Here is a 22,129-nt window from a genome sequence, read left to right on the forward strand (position 1 = left end):
ACTGGATCCTGGGAATCACAAGGACAGGTCGACCTGTTGCACCCAGGTTCTGCTTGGAGCTTCCCAGAAGAGGCTGCTCTAGCTGGGTCCACTTTGGAGGCAAAGCCCCCCCCCTCCTTCCCCACAGTCCATGTAGAGACACCAACACAACCGCCCTCCCCCCCCCCGCCTGCCTGTCCTGCAGCAGAGGGCAGGGGCTGGTGAGCTGAGAGGGCATGGGGGCTGGGGCCCCCTCTGCTGCCCTCCCCACACTTTGCATGTGCTGCCTGAGCCTGTCCACTTGCTCTGGATCGTGGCCAGGCCATCCCTGCCGCATCCAACAAAGCTGTGGAGGGTCTCTCCAGGCGGACGAGAGAGGCGCTCAGCAGAGCAAGGCTGGCTGTTCGCTCAGAGGCCTCTTCCATTCTCCTTCCTAATTTCCCCCCAAAGACTTCTGCGTCACCAGAGAGATTGCATAACAGCCTCTGGTGCTGTTTTTCACGTTGTGACATCCCCAGCTGAAGGTATTTTTGAAATTTTATTTATTGAAGCAATTTGCATCCCACTTTTCAGCAAAAAAAGGCTCCCAGAGCAGCCCCCCCCCCAGATCGGTAAAAAGGCAGTCCTGCCCCCCCTTATGCCTACAGTCTAAAAGACACAGCACAAAAGGAAAAGGGGTTGGGAGGGAGGAGAAGGCACACGATGACTCCCACTCCCAAGCAGATGAGTCTCCTGCTGTGAGGCACCTCACAGTTCAAACCTGGGTGCTAGAAAACTCCAAGAAGACCGCCTTGCCTCTCGACTCCTCTTCCTCCCAGGGTAGGTAGCACTGGTGGCCTCGGGGGGGGGGGGATAGGGGGCCGGGGAGCAGCTCAGCTGATGAAACTGGGCTGCCTGCTTGCTGCTGCTGCTGGGCTCCTTTCCCCCCCAGGGCAGCTGCTTCCAGCCAGGGGAGGGGATGCTGCCCTCCAGCTATAGATCTTGGCCTGCCTCAGTTGCCCACGAGGAGTCCTGGCTCAGGGGTCCCATTGTCTTAGGTGAACTGGGAAGTGGTTTACGGAGGGCCGGGGGGAGGGACCCTATTATTATTATTATTATTATTATTATTATTATTATTATTATTATTATTTTATTTGTACCCCGCCCATCTGGCTGGGTTTCCCCAGCCACTCTGGACACCTCCCAACAGAGGACTAAAAACAGAATAAAACTTCAAACGTTAAAAACTTCCCTAACCCTAACGTTTTCTTCTGGGCCCCCTTTGGGGCCCCCGGGCTCCTTGTGAAGCAAATAGATATAACCTGTTCAGAGAGGCTGGGTGGGGAACAAGATAATAATAATAATAATAATAATAATAATAATAATAATAATAATAATAGGTGTGCTGCAGAATCAAGGGGCCCAGTTTGCACTGGCAAGTTGGAGCCCTCCAAAGGCAGCCCTCCAAAGGCAGGGGGCAAATCCTGCATGCAGAAATGTCCAGAAGGGGGAACTTGAGCTGAGCGTTTCCCTTGGCAGGCTGTTTCTCTCTCTGCAGAGAGGCTGTGCTGATCCCCAAAGGCCACCGTCTCCTGTCATGGGGGGGGGGGCCCTGAAGGCTCTGCTCCGCTTCCACATCTGGAGGCAGCCCTGCTTCTGAATCCCAGCTGCGGCTGCTCTTGTGATCGGATCCTGCGCACGAGTTCCCGCTGGGGCTTCTGGCTGGCCACTGGGAGGACAGGAGGCCGACTTGGCCTGATCCAGCACCCTCTTCTGATGTCGTGTGTGCATGATGCCATGTGGCAAAGGCTGCCCTTCCCTGGGGGGGGGGCCCAGCCCCTCCTGCCTCCGGGACCCCAGCCGGGGGAGCCACAGGGGCCTCCGTGGGGACTGGGGCTGCCCCTCTTTCTGGGTGAAGGCAGAACGGAGCGTCAGAGGCAACATGAGTCAGCCCACCCTTCGTTTCCAAAAATACATCTTGCTTGAGTTTAAAAAGCTGAATCTAGAGGCAGCTGAAAGGAAAGGGGGGAGGAGGACGACGAGCAGAATAAATCATAGAATCACAGAACTGTAGAGCTGGGAGGCACCCCAGGGGTCATCTAGCCCAACCCGCGGCTGTGCAGGAACCGCAACTCAAGCATCCCGGAAAGGTGGCCTCTCCACCTCAAAAGGAGCACACAATGCCTCCTTGGCTCTCAGCTGGAGCTGAAGGTCTTGCCCCGGAGGGGGCTCTGACACTCCCAGGCCCTTCCTGGCAGAGCCCCCTGCTGGGGGAGGGGGGCATTGGGACAACTAGGCAAGGGGGGCAACAAGCCACGCTTGTACATGAGCCAGGTCTGGACCTGCTTTCCTCGCCCTAGAAAGCCCTTTGATTGACAGCCCAAAGCCCTGAAGCTGGTGTCGCCCACTTCCAGGGCTGTGGGGAGGAGAAGGGGGTCCTCTGTGCCCCCTCTGGACTCCTCTGGCTCCGTCAGCCCTGGCAGGGCCTGTGTTCCCACTGAGGGTTAAGAGCCCGCCCTGCCCGTCTGACTCACCAGGAGCGGCCCAGCTGTGGGGAGGGAGGCAGCGGACGGGGCTGCGCACATCTGGAACCCATCTGGGCCGCGGACAGGCCGTCGAGGGTTAACGGGGCCGCCGCTGCTGCTGCCGGCACACCCTCCTTCCTTCCTCCCTCCCTCCCTCTCGCCCCAAAGGCAGCGGCTGGCGTGGCACGGCGGCTGAGTATGGCCTCCCTGAGCCCGTGGGCACTGAGCGATCCTGCCTGGCTGCGCGTGGCCTGGGTGGCTTCCCTGGTGCTGGGCTCCCTGGGAGTCTGGGCTCTCTTCCTGCTCTGCTCCCTGCGGGGACGCCAGCCCCCCAGCCTCTGGGCAGGTAGGTGCCGGGGCTGCCCATCCAGCCCCCCGTGGGCATGCAGGGCATCCTGGCCAGGCAGGGGAGCCCTTCCAAGGGGCTGCAGGAGGGAGGGAGATGCTCTGGGCCTGACCCCCTCCTCTCACTTGCAGGGGGGCAGCAGGCGGCAGAGGGCTGCGGGGCCTGGAGCCCATTTCTTGGGGTGTCTGTTGCAGCTTTGGAGGGAGTGTTATTTATCATAATACTTGGATGCGAGGCATTTATTTATCTCCCTTCCAAGTGAACTGGGGGGTGAGCAATATGGGGCACACTCCCTCTGCCCTTCCTTTGCCCTGCAAGGCAGTTCCTGTGAGCAAGGTTCTCCTCCAGTCCCTCCTGACTCCAAAGGGCTTGGATGTAGCATCGCTGCTGCGCCCATTTCACAGACATGTCTTTAGCCACAACTTTTCAGTGGCTCACCTCACTGGACCACGCTGCCCTCCCATAATGCCCCAGCTAATGCAGCGATCTTCTCCCTCCTTTGACCTTTTGCCAGTGTCTCTCCTTCAGGAAAATAAGGGCTGTGGCTTATTATTATTATTATTATTATTATTATTATTATTATTATTCCCATTATTTGCTGGCTTAAAGCATGCAGCCGGTTTAAGATGATTTCTGACGAGCGAGAGGCAGAAGCGGCCCCTGTGGGAACCCGAGGCTGCGCCCAATGGACCTCTGGCCCGGATGCAGAAGGGCTTGTCTTAGTTCCTCTCTGCCTCCTGCCCCCCCCCCAACATCGCAATTTGGAAGGAATTTGGGGTTAGTTCATCCAAGGTCAAAACTCGATGTTGATGCAGAGCAACACAGAGCCAGAATAGCCATCCAAACGGCAAATGTGAGTCCATGCAAGAGAGCGTAAAGTGAGGCACGTGAGAATTCAAATACTCTCACGGGCTCTGAAGGGGGCGAGACCTTGGGGTCGTGGGGAATGGCCCTCTGGACCCGTAAGAACATCACAAGAGCCGGCTGGATCAGGCCAATGTCCCATCTTGTCCAGCCTCCTGTTCTCACCGATGCAAGCAGGATTCAAGCACAAGCGCTCAAGTGGGAGTGAGTTCCATAGTTTAACGGTGCGCTAAAGAATTATGAGACAAATTCATGGAGGAGAGGGCTATTGAAGGCTACTAGCGGGGTGCCGGTGATAGGGGGCAGAAGGGGCTTCAGTCCCCTCAATATTTCGGGGCAGGGGCTGAGCCCCCACCCATATGGACGGTGCCACCATCCCCCGCTGCCTGTTGGCCGCTGTGGGAACAGGAGGCCGACAAGATGGGCCCTCTAGGCAATTTCTACTGCCCTTTATTAAAGATGTCTGGGGTGCTTTATGGTGAAGCACAGGAGCAAACGAGGTTGAGTCGGTTTCGGAGAAAGCATTCTGGAGCAGAATCCAGAAGAGCAACCGCCTTGGCCCCATTTCTGAGGCCTTCCTGAGGTGGCAGCTGATTTCCTGTGGCCTTCTGTTCCGCAGGCTGCTTTGTCCGGTGGATAATCAGGCAGCACCTTGTCCCTCTCCTTTTTCTGTGTCTGCTATTTGGGCCTCCTGGGAACTGGGCGCAGGGCAACAGCCACCAAGCCAAGACAAGGAGCCAAGAAAAGGCCCGCCTGAAAGGGGTGCCAGTCCTGAGCCCCCTCCTCTTTCTTCACATCTGGAGGAAGCGTTGCTTCTGAATCTCAGTGGCTGGAAACGGCGGGGTCTGGGTTCCAATCCTGCTTGCCCCGCTTCCCATAATGGGCAACTGCACAGCCACTGTGGGAACAGGATGCTGGGCTTGCTGGGACACGGGCCTGATCCAGCCGGCTCTGGTTTCCATCCTGCCCTCTGGCTTGGAGTGGGGCAGTTCTCTTTTCTCTCCACTGCTGGCCTAACTCTCTGCCCCCCACTCTCTCCCCCCAGGTCAGCAGCTGGGAGGAAGCAAGTCCCAGACAACCTCCGAGGTGAGTCCAGGCCTGGGTCTGCTTTGCGCTCCCCCAGCCCACCCTAGAGCTCCCGGCTGGGGCTGCCCTGACCCCAGGCTTTGCCCACACCTTACCCAGCCAGATGGACAGGGTCATAAGCATAACACTGGCCCTGTTGGCTAGTGGCCTCTCCTTTTCCCTGCCACCCCAAACCTTCCCTGAAGCATCTCAGAGCCTGCGGCTGCCCTGCTGTGGGGGCCCCAGGCGGGGGGGCAGGGGAGGGTCCTCCTGCACGTGATAGGGGGCAGGCAGGGAGCCCTCAAGGCCCCCATTGTCTGGGCACTTGACAAGGGCACTCACTTCGCCTCCTCACCATGCCAGCGAGAACAGAAGGCTCTTGGTTGCGGAAGGAGGAGGAGGAGAGGGAAGAGAGAGACGTCCACGGCCGGCTGGCACGCAGCCACCCTGCGCCCCTTCCGGCCTCTGCCCCCTGGGGGCACTGGAGGGCAGGGGGTGCGCCTGCGTCTCAGGGCTGCTTGCAGGTCCCCAGACCACCCTCTTTTTGTCTGCCACCTCCAGAAGCGCCGGAAGAAGAGTGCCAAGGGAAAGCCGCCACCCAGTCAGAGGAAGGAGCAGGCAGCACCCTCTGGGCCGGACTCTGCGCCCCTGGCAGCAACAAAGCAGCAGGTGAGGACGATCAGGGTGTGCCCGGCTAGGTGGAAGCCCAGAGGGTGCCTCTCCCCGCTTTGCACCTGCTGCTCAGGCTCAGCCCAGCTGCCCCTCACCCCCTGTGCCACCTGCCTTGCACCTGGCATGGGAGGTGCTGGTTGGTTACTCTGAGGAGCCTCTGCTGCTGCTGCTGCCACCATGAACTCCCGAGGGGCTTCTCCTGGCCGGATCCTTTCGCCACAGGCCAGGCCCCGGGGGGGGGCACCTGGGAGCTGTGGGCCCTCAGGGGTCAGGTGGAGGAATTCTGCTCAGCTTCCTTCCTCCTCGACTCCCAGAAGGAGAAGGAAGAGGTGTGTTTTACGTTGATCCAGTTCAAGGGCTTATTGTGGGTGGATATGTTACTTATTGCTGAATGTTATTTGCAAACCGCTTTGAACATTTGGGATGCAAAGGTTTGGGTTGCAAAGGTAGCCCAGGGGCAGAAGACCCTGGGCTCTGACCCCAAAGGCCTCTCCCGCTGGCCTTCCTCTTGCAAAATATTCAAGCTCTGAAGATGAGGCGTCTGGTATGGGGAGGCTTGCAGGATGAGCCCTTCCAAAACCCTGTTTGAGAGCCAGTGGTGGTGCGATGGTTGGCATGTTGGGTTGGGAGAGACCTGGGTTCAAGTCCTCCCCACTCAGCCACGAAGCCCACCCTGGACCAGTCACTGCCTCTCGGCTTGCTCTACTTCACAGGGTTGTTGTTGTTGTGCAGATTCAGTGAGGAGGGGGAGAACCATGTATATGCCACCTTGAGCTTCTGGGCGAAATAAACAAATGCAATCAATCAATCAATCAATCAATCAATAGCCGGAGGGTGAAGGATGCATGCAGCACTTTTCCAACCTGTGCCAAGGGAGAGGGAGGCCCCCCCTGTTTCTCCCAGGGAGTTTACAAGGGAGAGGCAAGAGGCCAAGGGGGGGGGGGCAGAACTGGGCACCAGAGCAAACCAGAGGTGTCCCCAAAATTTTCTGGATATATTTGGAAAGCTATGCAAATGTCACAGATTCTGCTAAATTCTCATTTCAAAGAAGAGAATCTGGTGCTCAGAATTCCCCTCCAGAAAAGCACAACAGGCAAAATGTCTCCTAATATTGTCTAACGAATAAAACTCAACTCAAAGCAAACAAACGAAGCAGGCAACTCCCCCTAACCAAACAAATAAATGTGAAGAATCCGAAAGCCACCTTCTGTAATAATAATAATAAAAAAAACAACACCTGGAAGGGACAGAGTGGCTTGGCAGATGCCAAGAAGGATGTTTGAAGGCGCCAGGTGCCCACCTGCGCCATGTTGAGGACCCAGGGTGGAGAAGAGGGGACCCAAGAGGCCCAGATCCTGCAAAGGCTCCTTTTTCTACCTCGCTCTTGCCTCTGAGAGACAGGCATGCAAGAGGCTTGTTATGAGTGGGGCTGATGGTGAGCACAGATGCTGCCAGCTCCCTAAGGAGTCTCTCCTGGGGGACCCGCCACAATTGTCCCATGCGCAAGCCATGGGGGTTTGGCAGCGGAGCCTGAACACCTTGACCCCTTCCTCTGGGCTGGGGCTGTTTGGCCAGTTGTGAAACTCTATAGGTCAATGTGCACAGTTCCTGACGTGGATCTACACACAGGGGGAAACCCCCACTATAAATAAGTCAGAAATTAGATGGTTATAACAACAAAACCCTATATAAAAACAGGTATAAAAAAATGTCCTGCTCTCTGGCGCCATCTGGTGTTTCATGTTTATAGCGCATCCGAATTGTTGTTTCTTTACTAATGTAGCTGAGTCCCTGGAGCCGCCTAGTGGCAGTGAGTGCCGCAGGATGACGCCTGCCCAGGACTCATCCTTTCAGGGACTTGTCTGTGGGCGCTGCCATTTCCCAACAGCCCTTCTCCGTCTCTGTCCCTGGAGCGTAGGAAGAAGGTGCCTTATACAGAGTCAGGTCGCTGGTCTGTCTAGTCCAGGATTTCAGGCAGGGGGCCTGACAGCTGCCACTGGTCCGCCTTGCTCAGTTTAGTCTGCTGCAGAAATGGCTCTCTGGGGTCTTAGGCAGGGGACATTCCCAGCCCGACTCGGAGAGAAGAGAATCACAGAACCGGAGGTGGAAGGGACCTGAGGGTCATCTAGTCCAACCCCAACTATGTAGGTGAGAGGCTGTTGGGGACTGAACCTGGGACCTTCTGCCTGCCGTTCCCCTGCTCTGGGGAACCTCCTTTTAAGCAGAGTTTGGGTGGCCATCCGTCAGGGATGCTTCCCTTGCGATTCCTGCCTTGCAGGGGGTTGGACTAGATGACCGCCAGGGGTCCCGTCCAGCTCTACCCTTCTCTGGTTCTATGAAGCAATGTCCGCCTTGCTGAGCGCCTCCTGCCCCGGGGCCTTGGGTGGGGCTGCTGTGGCTCCGGACAGCCTGGCCTTGTTCTCTGTGCCAGATCAACAAGGCACCACGCGGGGGGGGGGGCAGGAAGAGGCCTTTCCTCTGCTCCTCCTCCGCCCCCGCTGCCCCTGCCATTTAAGCCTGGGCCGCTTGCTGCGTTCGGCAAGACCCACGCTGCCCACGAAGTGCCACCTGGGGGCCCTGGCTCCATCCTGGGGGCTCACATGCAGCCGACCTTCACCCGCCGCTGCTGCCTGGCGTTCTCTTCCTGCTGCTGCTGCTGCTGCTTCAGGAGGCCTGTAGGTAGCGCAATGGGGGCTGTGGGTGGGGGGGAGCTGTGGGTGCCACCTTCTTCCAAGGAGTGGGCTCCTCTGCTCCCAGGGCCAGCTCTTGCCTGTCTGCATGGGGCCCTTTTGCATCAGAAGCAGGCCCTCTGCCTGCCTCTGGGCTTTACCAGCTCATATAAGGGCCACAAATAAGGGGAGGGAAGTAGCTAGCTGAGTGGCAGAGCGTCGGCTTGGCATGCAGGACGACCCAGGTTCAACCCCCCCCCCCCGTGGCATCTCCAGGCGGGACTAGGATAAAGTGCCTGCTTCCAAGACCTCTGCCCACCTCTAGGCTTCAGGGCTTGCTGTTACGGCCTGCGGGACTCCCTGCCACCTGCTTGTGGAGTGCCCGCGAAGGACCATAGCACAGCCTGGAGCAGCAGCTCACAAGCAGAGGCCCAAGACCTCGCAGCCTCTTCCGCCACTTTTATTTCTTACTGGGGGGGTTTGGGCTCCTGAACTTTTAGCTGGGGTGTGACAGGCAGGCCCTAAGCAGCTGTTTCCCCACCAGTGTGTCTCCTGGCTTTTGGAGGCTGCACCAGTTGGATGCCTGACTGTTGCGCGGCTCTTAACAGCCCTGGGGAGCCAGGGGCTGGGGGTCTGTAGCTGCCCTGGGAGGGGGTCCTGCGCCTGGAGGATCGGGTCCTTCTTGCCCTAGGTGACTCCCATGGGGGGCTTCCTTTCGTTTTGGGCACCCCCTCCACCGAGAAGGGAAGGGGCCACTTTGCAGAGAGCCCCGCTCCCCGGCCTACGTGGCACATTGTGTCTCGGGGGGTGAATCGGGCTTAGGAAAAGACAAGTGTCACCCCCCCCCAAATCTCCCCATGTTACCCACGAAGAACAGGGTCGAGCGGACGGTCTCTCCAAGCGGCCGAAGCTTCGCGATGGAGGAGAAGCTCGGCTCCCTTTTGGGCATTGCTGGGGGGCAGAGAGCAGCGGCGCCTTCTCGGCTTCGCCCGAGCTCCTCCTGGGTGGGGCGCGGCGTTTCCTCGGGCTTGTGGGGAGCGAGGGTGGGGCTCCCAGCTGCCTGCAGTCTCCGCCTGGCGGAAGGCGAGCGGGAGATGTGGGGGCAGCAGTGGGGTGTGTTTGTGTGGGGCGAGGCCGGGGCTTCTCTCTTCGGAGCGGGGCATGGCAGCTAGGGTGGGGGTCCTCTGCCCCCAGCCCCACAGGGGGAGGGCAGGCAAAAGGGGAACCAGGAATTGGACTGCAGGAAGGTCGGGGGGCGGTGGTTGGGGTGCAAATGAAGCCGCGTGGTGTGATCTGAGTGGGGCTCCCCAAGGGCAGGGGAAGAGGGGTGCGCGACCCCCCAACTTCCTTTTATTTTCCGTGGCCCCCCCTCAGGGCTGCCGTTACTTTCCTTTAACCACATCCTCAGGCGGGCTGAGCAGGGGCTGAAGGGGGAGGGGGAAAGGGGGGGCTCCAAGTGCGAGCTCTATTTATTCCTTTTGTTTTTCCGCTGAAGGCGACCTTGCCCGGGTTTGTGTGTTCAGAGGCCCCGGATATCCCGTGCTTGTGGGTCAGGCCAGCCGAGGTCAGAGAGGTGCCCTTGCCTGGCAGAGATGCAGAATTCCTTGTCTGCCCCCCCGGGGGGAGATGGGGGTCCCAGTGGGGAGGCCTGCGGGGCTCGCCCAGCGCCCCCCCCCCTGCCGGCAGGCCAGGGACCCTGGGGGCAGGATAGTTGCCTCGGGGTGGGCAGGCGAGGAGGGAGGGCGCGCTGTGCCCCCCTGCTTGGCAGGCCCCGGCGTGGGTCCGGCTGCCAGGCGCTCTGTGTTTGTGAGGCTGGCAGCGGATGGGCTCCGTCCATTGTCCGGGTCTGAATGGGCTCTGTTCTGCTGCCAGCCTGTGCCCTGGTTAATAATTCAGCCGGCCCGGCCGCTCGGCGCTGGGCGGGTGCGGAGGCGAGATAGACACTCGCACGCACACGCGCACACGCATGCACACACACACACACACACACCCAGGCGCGCACCCAGCCTGCAGAGCGGGAGGCGGAGCCTGCGCTGCAAGAAACGGCTGCATGTTGCTACGGCCGGCCCGACTTATCATCGCTGCCGGCGCTGCTGCCGGGCTCCGCGGGACGCCTGCCAGGCGCTGAGCCCCGCCAGGGTCGCCCCTTCCCCATGCCGCCTGCCGCCTGCCCGCTGCTCCCTGCCCATGCCCGGCCGGCTCCCCTGGCTGCCTTGGCAAGGTAGGCAGACATGCTTCGTGGGCAGGAGAGGGGCAGGACGCACCCGCGCACCCGGAGACGGTGAGTGGTCGGGCGTGGGGGGTCTGCCGGCTTGCCCGCCTGCCCTCCTTCCTTCCTAAGATGCGGCAGGAGAGTGCCAGGCTCAGGGGCCGAGGGATGCCAGGACGGTGCTCCCCTCCCCTGGCCGGCTTCTGCTTCTGCTGCTGCTGCTTCCCCTGTGCCCTGTCTGTGGGTGTCGTGGGGAGCCGGTCTGTGTCCTCTGCTGGCCTGGCCTGGCCAGGGAGCAGAGTGGGGCAGAGCTGGGCGCCCCCTGCAGACTCCGGGCCCTGCTGTGTGGGCAAAGCAAAGGGGAAGCCATGGGGCACTGTGCATTCTCCAGGCAGAGCCCCTTGGGCAGGGGGAGGGTGCTGCTGTGGGGCACGGGCTCCCTGGACACCCACCCCCTCCCTGCGGTTTCCTCCCAGGCCTCAGGGGGTGCTGGTGTTGGGGGGTGGGGAGAAGAGGGTGGAGAAGCCAGGCCCCCCCCAGGGGCGGGAACCGGTTAGGGGAGCTGGGCCCGGCCTCTGGCCTGCCGGGCTGGTTCCTGGCCCTGAGGCCAAGCAGTCCTGCTGGGATCCGGAGCTCCTGCTCACAGCCGCCTTCCTCCCTTCCTCCAGTCCTTCTCTAGGGCAGCGTGCAGCGTCTTGCGACCCAGAGAAAGCGTGAGTGGGGCTGGGGGATCCCCAGGGGAAAGGCCAGAAAGGGGCCAGTTTGCGGAGCCCTTTGGGGAGAGAGGCCTTTGCGGCCCAGGGAAGCCCCTGTGCAGGAGGGGGGTGGGGGGCAGGGGGTGGGGCGCCTCCTGATTTCACCTGGGCTTGTGCCCCCCTGCCAGCTTCCTATTGGTGCCCAGGAAGCTGTGTCCATGGCAACCACGAAGTGCCAAGTAGAGGCAGAGCTGGCACTGTCACTTCAGCCCCCAGCCGCCCTGGAGGATGCTAAATCACCCCCCCCCCCACACACACTTCCTGGCAGAGGCAGCCTGACGTCAGGCTCCCCAGTGCAAGAGGCAGTTGGGGGCGGAGGGGGTGCACCTGAGAGGGGGCTGCAGTCTGTGCTGGGGGGGGGAGGAGGAGGGTCTCAGGGGCCTGGAACTGGCTGCTGAAATGAAGGCAGGCAGCAGAGCCTCACAGGGTCCAGAGGGCTGGCCTTGCTTAGCCACGCTTTCCCTGGAATGGGGGGGGCTCCAGGTCTTCCTGCCTCCCCCTCTCCCCACCAGGACATGGGGGGGAGCCTCTTGGGCTCCTGGGGACAGAAGGAGCTCCCTTGGGCACAGAGTCAGGCCACAACTGGGGGTGTCTTTTCCCTCCCCTGACCTGGAAGAGCTGTCCTTGAGCCAGGGGGCTCTGCCCATCTCTCTGCCCGCCTGGTCCTGCCTGTGCCCCTTCATTGGGCCAAAATGGGACCCGGCTGGTGGCAGAGTCTCCTCCAGAGACTCTGGGAGCTGTGTGCCCCCTTCCCCAGAGCAGGGGGTGAGTCAGCATGGAGGAAGTGGGGCCTGCTGAGGGGAGAGGCAGGTGGGGCTGGGCTCCTAGCTCTGGTGGTGCTCCTGCAGCAGCCAAAGTTTGGGTCGTCCAGGGGCTGTCTATGGCAGGACCATAGACACGCACACACCCGCGGGCCAGCCTGTACCAGGGAATGGGTGGGTGTGCCAGGGGAAGGATGCACATGGGAGCGCTCTGGAGGGGGAGAGTGCCTGTCAGTGCCTGGGTGCCAGTGTCTATGTGCAGAGGGGTTGTGTGTGTGCATGTGCGTAAGGGGCGTGGGGTCTTGGGTGGGCTTGCACCTCAGCTGCTTTGCTTGAGGCCACAAGAGCCTCTTGGGTTGGGAAAGAGAGAGGGCTTCCTGTGCTGGATGAGGCCAGGGGCCCACGGAGCCCAGCACCCTGTTCTCCCAGGGCAGCTCAGATGCCCAGACGGGAAGAAGCTCACAAGCCTCCTCTGCTGAGCTGCCCTTCCCAGCAGTGGGGTTCGGAGGCAGAGCCTCCCTCCTGGCTGGGAGCCAGGGATAGCCCCCCCCCTCCATAGACGTGCCCTCTCTTAAGGCATCTGGGTTGGTGGCTATGGCTGCCTCCTGTGGCAGGGAGTTCCACAGTTTACCCTCACGCTGCTTTCTTTCCTAGGCCACGCCTCTCCCCAGGCTCCTCTTCCTTGGAGCTCCATGAGTTCTCGGTTTCTACAGAGAGACTTGTGGTTTCACTTTTATCTCTCTTCTGCGATAGGGAGGAAAGACTGGGGAGGGGAAAGGGTTTGTTTAAGGCCTGGAGCCTGGCTAATTCTCATTTCTCTTCCTGGTGAGGAAGGGTGCAAAAAGGTCTGCCTTTCTCCCCTCCTCTTCCGGAAAGTGTGGCTTGGCTGGCTTGCTTAAGAGACCTGGGGATGTTTCAGGAGACAATCTCTGGCCCTGGAGCAACTTTTGCCTCTAGTTAGGAGGGTCATAAAGAACCGTTTGAAAAACGATGGGGGTCCACCTCCCTCCACTGCTGTTGTGCTGAGGCATTCTGTGGGGGGGCTTTTGCTCCTGGCCCCCACCGTGCCCAGGTGAGCCCCAGGAATTGCAGCACAGAACTCCTCAAGGCTGGGGGCTGGGGGTGCGGCAGACCGGGCCTTGGCAGGACTTCCTCAACCTTTGTCAGTGTCGTTCAGTGGTTAGTGCCATGGGTGGCTCAGCTCTGAATCTTCATAGTCCCCAAGGGGCTGTTTGGGGCAAGTGCTTCTCCCTCCCGCCCCCCACCCCCAAGCACTTCCCCCTAACCTGGAACCCCACCAGGAATGCAGACCCCCCCCAGCTTCCCCTCGAGTACTGAAGGCCAGCTGCTTGGGGGGGCCTGGGGGTGGAGTGTCTATATCGCCCCCCCAAAAGCAGAGCTTTCATAGCTGGTCATGGCACAGGATTGGCCCTCTGGTGTCGCATGTCTTCTCAGGCCAGGGGGATTCTGGGTGAGTGCCAGGATTATCCTGGAGGATCCTGACCCCCAAGTGGTGGGGCAGGATGGTGTTAGCTGTCCTTCTGGGAGCTCCCCCTGAGCAGCCCCACCGGGAGCCAGGACAGGCAGCAGGGAGTTGAGGCTGAGGGCTTGGCTCGCACTGAGGGTCTTTGGATGGAGGCGTCTGAGGCTGGCCAGGAATTCCCCCTCCCTCCCGCCAGGTTGCCAAGTGACCCCCTTGGGATGAGGACTTTGCTCCCCTCCCTGCTGCAGGATGCGGCTTGGCTGGCTGGCTCGAGCTGCCTGGCTCAGAGGGTGGGATGGGCTCTGCTCCCTCCTTGCCATTGTCTGCACCCTGCAAGGAGGGTGGAGTGGGGGCTCCTAGGCCCTCCCTGCAGGACAAGCTGCTTTGCTCTGGCCACGTGGACCCCGCCCGTCCTGCAGAGTGGGGGTCCAGGGTGGGGCCAGGCTGCTCCCTGTCTCTTCATCTCTGACCCTGCTCCTCCCCGCCTTGCAGGAGGTGATGTCTTCTTCCCGCCGGAAGGAGAAGCCGAAGATGGCGGAGGAGAGCTCCAGCGGCAGCAGCGGGGGCTCTCCTAGTCCGGGGGACACCCTGCCCTGGAACCTCCCCAAGCACCAGCGCACCAAGAGGACCAAGGCGTCGTCCGGCAACGGGACGGTCCTGGACCCTGCGGAGAGAGCGGTCATCCGCATTGCAGGTAGAGGGGGCTGAGGCTGGGAGGCCCAGATCAGGGGGTCTTGCTGGATTGGGGCCCGGAGGGTGAGGGGCTCTCCTGAGTTGACCTTGGCGAGGGCACCAGGAGCTTCTGTGAGCCACCATCCCTGGCCCTGCCCCTCCTTGCGCTGTGTTGTGGCGCTGTGTTGTTGTGCACCCGGGGGTCCCTCTGGGGGCCACTTGCCAGAGGTGCTTTGGGGTCTCCTGTGCAGCTGAGTCTGGGCTGAGTGTTGTGTCGGGGGCTTGCGTCACGTCTCTTGAGCTCTCTAGGATGGTCTGTAGGCAGTTGAGATCCACGTTGGTGGAGGGAGCCTGGGGGTCTTGCTCAGGGGCACTTGGGGGCCAAAGTTGTTTGCCTCCTTAGGGAAACGGACGCCATGTTTGATGCAGCTCCTGGTGAGGTTTCCGTTGCTCCATCCAGACACAGTTTGTGGGGTCCGTTTTTGCCACCCTTGAGAGGGTGCTTGTGAGTCTGTGCCCAGCGAGGTGCCCTCTTGACCGCTGCCCTTCCTGGCTGATGGAAGCTGGCCTGGTTGCTGCTGGGTGGGATGGAGGGTCACGGGTTGGAGACCCTCTCTTTCTTTTTGTAAATTTTATTTACATTTTTCACTATTACCATTTCCAAAATCACATTCGCTTTCAAAAATATATTTCCACCATCAATATTTTTCTTTTAACAAAAATATTCAACATCTTCCCTTCCCTTTAATTTTCCCACCATTCCTGCATATTCTCATATATCGATTTAGATCACTAGGGTTGATGAGCCTTTCCGTGTTGAGGGGGGTGGGGGGCCTGTTGCCCCGAAGGAGGTGGTAGGGTGGCCCCTCCTTGGAGGAAACCCACCCTGCGCCTGATGGTCTTAGCAACCCCCACCCTGTTGCAAATACCCCCTTTGGGGGCAGAGCACTTGAGATGGTCATGGGGCACAAACACAGATATTTGTGGGGGAAACTGACCCCCTTGACTCATTTTGATCTGGGTTGAGATCAGGGTTGGAACTGAGTCAGCCTTGATTGCCTTGATGGGTGACCTTGAATCGAGAGAAGGACGGCGGGAGGCCACATTGCATTGCGTTTCTCCTGCTGATTTTGAGTTGCTTTTATTGCCGATTGGACATTGCCTGGAAATATATATGAGGAAGTTTAATAAATAAAAACAGATAGGTGGGGGGAGGGATGGTTCTGCCCTCTCAACCTGTGACTGCTAGGTTTGCTCTGGAGATTTTGGCAAGGAACCCAGAGATTTCCCAAAAGTGCCTCTTAACCTGCTGCCCGTTTCCTCCTCCTTAACAGCTTCTGCTACAACTGAGTTGGGACATTTCTGATGAGCCGTTATTTTTTGCATTCGCTGTGTCATCAACAGTTGCAGTTGCAGCGTTTAACTGTCCTCCCCACGGTCTGCTTATTTTGTGGAATTATCATCCTCTGGCCCAGGGGGAGCTGCCTTCTGCCTTGGGGGGGGGAGGTGTGCTGGGGGCCAGGAAGCCCGCAGGCCAGTTATGGTCAGAAATGGGGGGGGCCTCCCTGCTCTCCTTGCTGCTCTGACCCCCCTGGCAAGGGCAGTGGGGGCAGCAGCAGCCCCCCTGCAAGGGGGAAAGACCTTCCTCCTCACAGTCCCAACTCCCCAGCTCAGGGTGCTGCTGCAGCTGCAGGGAGCAGGGGGGGGGCAGTGGGGGGGGGAGAGCCCCGAATCTCCTTTCTCTTTCAAGCCGCCTCCATTCTTCTGAAGTTAGGAGAAAACACTCACTGTATAAATAAGCTTTTTGTATACCAAAAATTTTGGTGCTTCAGAAAATTACCGCCTAACAGCCACCCTAGTGAATGCAAGTGGGGGGGGGGCAGGACAGGTGGGGGTGCGTGATATTCCTCCCTCTCGTTTCCTCCTGGGCCTGAAATGCAGGAAGCTCGTCTGCCTGGCTGAGGATGAAATCTCATTAGCAGAGCATTATTCGGGACCTGGGCTGGGATCTCACAGGCAATAAAGCATCCCAGAGGCCATCAGTTGAGCCTGGCCTCCTAGGGAAGCTTTGCTCAGAGCAGACCTATTGAGATTAGTCATGTTTGTTCATTTCAGTGAGACTACTCTGAGTAAAGCTTATTTGGCGACAACCCCCGCTCACTTGAGGCCCTTGTCAGGGTCATGGAAGGAGCCCAGCGCCAAGCGACAGAGGGGTCCCAGCTCAGTTTGCAGGCCAGGCCATGGCAGCATCCTGCTCCCCCCACCACCCCCAGTAAGCCTGGCCCCTTATCTTTCTCTGCTAGGAAGTCCAGTCTGAAAAGCTGGGAGCAGGACAGGCCACATGAACTGATCTTGCTACACACACACACACCCCAAGCAGGTGTTATACTGCATCAAGTACTTTCAGACTAGACTCCTGTCATCTGCTCTCCGTGGGGCAGCCCTTGAACACCTCTGGAAACTGCAAAAAGGTCCCAATGCCGCAGCCACACATTTGCTGGAAAACAGCTGATCCTATTTGAAGATCCAGTTCATTCTTTGTTGATTCCCTGCTTCTTTTGGGGCTCAACGGAAGGTGCTGGTTCTTCCCGTTAGCAGACTGGGACCTAATGGGCAGCCTAAGGACCGCTTTTTCCTCTCTGCCGCTTCCCATGCGCTGTGGTCCACATCAGAGGTCCTGTCCATTGAGGGGCAGTGGGTGAATGAGTGCAAGGGGGACAGCAGGGCCTCTTCAGTGGAAGCCCCTCCATAAGGCAAGAAGAAGCCCATCTTATGCTGCCCTCGGGAGAGAAGGGGGGCACATAGGGGCAGGCAAAGGGATCTGGCATTTTTGCCTTTTGCTGCTGTTGGAGAATAAGTCCTGGAGCCATTGGAGGGGACCCCAAGGGTCATCTAGTCCAACCCCTGCAATGCAGGGATCACAGGTCTGCTGCTTTTTATTGTTTGCTGGGGCTTTACAAGACAAACAAACAACATTGTGGTGTTTTATCATTTTGTGACTGGATGGTTAGACCCCTTGGACTGGGCGGACAGTTGTTGCATGCAAGCAAATAAAACCTGCATGGCTGAAGGCCAGATGAGTTCTCCCCAAACTGGTACCCTCCAGAGGCTTGTTTATTATGTGACTGAAAGGGGTATGTCTCCCTCAGGCGGGAGATTCCACCGTCTGGGATTCTGATGCACCTGTGATGAGCCAGTGTGGTGCAGTGGTTAAGAGCGGTGGACTCGTAATCTGGTGAACCGGGTTCGCTTCCCCGCTCCTCCACATGCAGCTGCTGGGTGACCTTGGGCCAGTCACACTTTTCTGAAGTCTCTCAGCCCCACTCACCTCACAGGGTGTTTGTTGTGGGGCAGGAAGGGAAAGGAGAATGTTAGCCACTTTGAGACTCCTTAAAGGGAGTGAAAGGTGGGATATCAAATCCAAACTCTTCTGGACCAGTGGTTCTCCAAGGGTGTGGCAGGAGAGGAGGGCGAGTGTGGCAGGAAGATTCAAGAACAACCAATATTGTATTTGGGAACAATTCATGTTCTTATGTAGCTGCATTGTTTTATATTTCCTGGATGTCCCTTAAAGGTAAAGGGACCCCTGACCATTAGGTCCAGTCGTGGATGGCTCTGGGATTGCGGTGCTCATCTCGCTTTACTGGCCGAGGGAGCTTCCGGGTCATGTGGCCAGCAGGACTAAGCCGCTTCTGGCAAACCAGAGCAGCGCACAGAAATGCCGTTTACCTTCCTGCCAGAGCGGTACCTATTGATCTACTTGCACTCTGATGTGCTTTCGAACTGCTAGGTTGGCAGGAGCAGGGACCGAGCAAGGGGAGCTCACCCCGTTGCGGGGATTTGAACCGCCGACCTTTTGATCGGCAAGCCCTAGGCTCTGTGGTTTAACCCACAGCGCCACCCGCGTCCCTAGATGTCCCTTAGTCATATTATAAAGCAGTTGTGTTCTGTGTTATAAATCGAGCAGTGCCAGGAGTTGTTTTGTTTTGTTTTACAATGTATTGCTTATCAGGAAAAAGAAAAATCAGTGTGGCATGATTAAATTTTCTTTCTGATAGTGTGGCCCATTCTGAGCAGGGGAGCCAGAGTGCGGCCCCTCCACCAAACTCGGCCACAGACCAGCCTGCCAACTTTGTCCAAGTTCAGCTTGTTAAGAGCAGGGAACTTCCCTTCTGCACCTTAACTGGTTTCTGTCCTCCTCACCTGGCTCCAGGTATGTTTCTGGGCCACAATAAGCTTTTGCACAAAGCTTAGCTACGATTCTGTAAACATGAAAGCTGTCCAACCAGTCTTTGCCACCTACGTGAGGGGAGCCAGCCGCAAAGCCAGGGCTTATCCGGCAGAGCCACGCACACCTTCCAAACCAGCGCGGAGGGAGCCTGTCTGCTGGGGCTTCGCTTTTCATGTGCCGCACTTGTTTTTCCTCCCAAAGATCCAGGCAGGGGCAGCGCAGAGGCCGGTCTGGGCCAGATCTTGGGAATCCCCCAGGCAGCTGCAGGAGCCACCTGAAGCAAGGGGCGTAAATGTTCAGGAACAAACAGACCCTAAACCCAAGTTAATTAAAACAAAACAAAACCCCGAAACAACAAAAATGCGTTCTAGTTTAGGCTTCAGGCGATTTCAGAGATGGAAAAACAAGCATTATAAGTAGAACAAGTTAGGATGTTATGCACAGGGGATCCCCAAACCCCTTTTTTCTGAGAGAAAGAGACCTCACTTCACACAGAAAGATTCCTTGTGCCGTTGTCTCTGCTCCGGAGTGCAGAGAAAATGTGGCTGGAGGTATATTTCTTTTTTCCAAGGGGTGTAGAGTCATCAGCAGATGGCAGACTTGGGGAGGCACCTGGTCTGGGTTGGCACCTCTCAGGAAATACCTGGGGAGGGCTCTGAATGGATGTGGAATCCATGTTGCCTGCCTGCAGGGAAGACAGGTGGGGTGGATGGCAAAGCTGCTTCTAGCAGCTGGCTTAATAGGCGTGTGGTGCTTTGTGACTTTGTGGGGCTCACGTGGGGCTGGTCCTCACTGTGTGTTTGCAGCTGCATGTGTCCTGGTCTAATTTGCGTCCTTCGCATGATGTTACTACCAAACAACACCGGGCTCAGTGCTTTCCCCCTGGAAATTTGGGCTTACTTGATACGGCAGGAATAGGGAACCTTTGGCCCGCCATATTTTGCTGCACTACAGCTCCCATCAACAAGACCAGGAGGGGGTCCAGGGGTCAAGAAGGCAGTTTCTGCATGTACTAAAGAGGGATGTGAGGGGCAGGTGGGGCTCATCCACCTGGGAAGGGAGCCCACCTAGGAGAAGGAAAACTCTGCTCCTAAACCCCCACTGCCTTGCGGGATCTCTTTGGGAGAGGAAAAGGCTCAGGAGTAAACCAAAGGGGAGTCCCTAAGGCGGTTGGGTGGTGCCTGGCACGCCTCCTTCACGCAATTCCTGCAGCCAAGTTGGTGCCAAAGTCTCGCTCTGCTTTCCTTTGCAATGCCGAGAGGGGGGTCTTGTCGCCTGGGCAGCCCAGGACCTCCAGACACGCAGCCCAGGCTTGCATCCCAGGGAAGTCCCTTCAGTGCTGCTAACACAGCGGTTGGACTTCACCCCTGGAGGCAGACTCCATTGCCTCTCGAGACAGACAGAGGCCAGCAACTCCCATCAGTAAGTAGCCCTGGCTATCAGCCGTACTTGCTCTAGTTGGGTCCCACCTGGAGGGCCCAGGGATCTCCATGCTTGCATATGGGGAAGATGCAGCAAGTCAGGGGGAAACTGGGCTCCAGACCTCTCTGATGGGGGTCGCCAGCAATTTGTTTCAGTGTGTCTGGGTGGGCGGTTCTGCTGCTCCCTTTTCCATGCCTGCTGCTTCCCCATGACTTTCCCAGCTGTGCTCTTAACTATTTCCAGTGCTTTCCGGAAGGAAGGAATATTCTTTTTTGTTTGATCCCTCAGATCAAAACCAGAAAACTGCAGAAGCAAGCCGCATTAAAAATCTATACACCCGATATACTGGGCAGCATTCTGAAAAGCGTTTGCTGAGAATTTATAATTGCTTTCATTCTCTCCTGCCCCCAGTTTGCTAGTAAGAGCACTTCAGGAGCTCAGCCATTGATATATAATCACATCATGTGTGTGTACATATATTTTCAGATCACTCAGACTTGCACAAATCTTTCACAAGTAAGTTACAATAGGCTGGCTCCGTGCTTTTGCACACTTCTTGGGTGGGAAATTTTATTTTAAAAAGCAAGGCTCATGCTCTGCGATCTGTGTGCATGCACAACCCATCGGATGGCAGGGACAGATCCAAAAGGGAACAGGAAGGAGGAAGTTGCTCCTCATATATAAATTCAAATATGTGCAGGTGTGCATTGCTCTGCATCTAATTTGAATGGAGGGGAATGGAATAGCAGCTGAATGATGCTCCAATGTGGACAAGACCTTAGAATCATAGAATCATAGAGTTGGAAGAGACCCCAAGGGCCATCGAGTCCAACCCCCTGCCAAGCAGGAAACACCATCAGAGCACTCCTGACATATGGTTGTCAAGCCTCTGCTTAAAGACCTCCAAAGTAGGAGACTCCACCACACTCCTTGGCAGCAAATTCCACTGTCAAACAGCTCTTACTGTCAGGAAGTTCTTCCTAATGTTTAGCTGGAATCTTCTTTCTTGTAGTTTGGATCCATTGCTCCGTGTCCGCTTCTCTGGAGCAGCAGAAAACAACCTTTCTCCCTCCTCTATGTGACATCCTTTTATATATTTGAACATGGCTATCATATCACCCCTTAACCTCCTCTTCTCCAGGCTAAACATGCCCAGCTCCCTTAGCCGTTCCTCATAAGGCATCGTTTCCAGGCCTTTGACCATTTTGGTTGCCCTCCTCTGGACACGTTCCAGTTTGTCAGTGTCCTTCTTAAACTGTGGTGCCCAGAACTGGACACAGTACTCCAGGTGAGGTCTTGCAGAGCACCCTGGCCCTCTCCTTTTGACTGGCACCTTCCTCCTGCTAAGCAGCTGGCTGGCACCTGCTCTCTCTAGTTATTATAGTCAGCTTTTTTAAAAAAATCTGTTTTGCTTTTCGGTTTCATGAATCTACAAGGAGGCTTCCAATTTAACAATTTCACAAGAACAACAAAAGCAATATTAAAAGAAGCCAAAGATAGAAAGAACCAAACGATTTGCAGATGGAAAACAATGAAACTCAGAAGCAAATGCAAAACTGAAAAACTAAATGCTGCAAGCCTTGAGCAAACAGAAAGCCCTTTCCCCCAAACCTGAAACCCCTTCCAGCTGGCCTCACAGGGGCAGTCCAAGCTTTGGTGGTCAGTCGCGTGGGTTGGAGGTCTTGGGTTTTGGCCTCCAGAGCCTTTTGGCCATTTCTGTGATGTGCTGTAAGGGGGTTTCTTTTTGGTTGGAGGGGAGGGCAAAGAGCTCCCCCTTGGCCTTCATTCTTCCTGGCCGTTGGCAGAGCCAGTTGCTGGTTTTACACAGTGAGGCATTCCCAAAGCAAAGGAAGGATTGAACTCTGATTAATAAGAATGCACACAGAGGCTTGAACCAGCAAGACTCTGGGAAGGGTGCCTATAATAATCTCTCTCTCCACCCTGTGGCCCAGGTCGTTATTCACAAGAACCTTTTACAGAGGGTTCGGAAGAACCAATCAGATTTCTTCTGAGCATTTCAACAAACCCCACCGTGGGGACAATGTTAAACTACAAAAGCTAATTAAGCATGCACTTCTGGGGTAAATAAAGAACAGAACTACAAAGGAGTGCTGTCTGGCAACCCCAGAAGGTGATAAACAAGCAATAAACATGATAAGAAGGATGGCCAGGAGGACAGCTATCATTATCACCTTCAGGTGAGATCTCTTTCCTGGCCCTAAGATTAACATCCTAAGATTAACATATCAGAAAATCTACATCAAAGAAACTGCCCACTGTCTCTGATGACCCAGGATGCCTGCCTGGGTGCTGTGTGCCTGACTTGTCAAGCAAGAGAAATGGACAGTAGAGGAAATATGGCATAAATGTAGAAGCTTATGGGATTTAATCAGAAATTATTGTCAATACATTAAACCCAGTCAACACAATGCATTCATCGTGGACACAATGGTTTGATATATATTTTATAATTCCTCATGGTAATCCCATCTGATCC

General features: G+C 57.1%; 1 protein-coding gene across 5 annotated transcripts in view; it reads left to right on the plus strand.

Annotated features, from left to right (window-relative positions):
• Nucleotides 1-2,666: 2,666 nt before the first annotated feature.
• Nucleotides 2,667-22,129, plus strand: part of PLEC (plectin) — a 118,469-nt gene continuing 99,006 nt past the window's right edge. For 3 of the 5 annotated variants that reach the window (XM_082235369.1, XM_082235371.1, XM_082235367.1), the window contains exons 1-4: nucleotides 2,667-2,829; nucleotides 4,739-4,779; nucleotides 5,320-5,427; nucleotides 13,800-14,001. In XM_082235369.1, coding sequence (XP_082091495.1) covers nucleotides 2,682-2,829; nucleotides 4,739-4,779; nucleotides 5,320-5,427; nucleotides 13,800-14,001 — 499 coding nt within the window. In that variant the 5' untranslated portion in view covers nucleotides 2,667-2,681. Of the gene's footprint in view, nucleotides 2,830-4,738; nucleotides 4,780-5,319; nucleotides 5,428-7,970; nucleotides 8,106-10,257; nucleotides 10,381-13,799; nucleotides 14,002-22,129 lie in introns of those variants that run through there. The other 2 variants (XM_082235372.1, XM_082235365.1) reach the window with 2 other exon arrangements.

Source organism: Podarcis vaucheri (genome assembly GCF_965113315.1).
Source record: "Podarcis vaucheri genome assembly, chromosome: 8".
NCBI lineage: Eukaryota > Metazoa > Chordata > Lepidosauria > Squamata > Lacertidae > Podarcis > Podarcis vaucheri.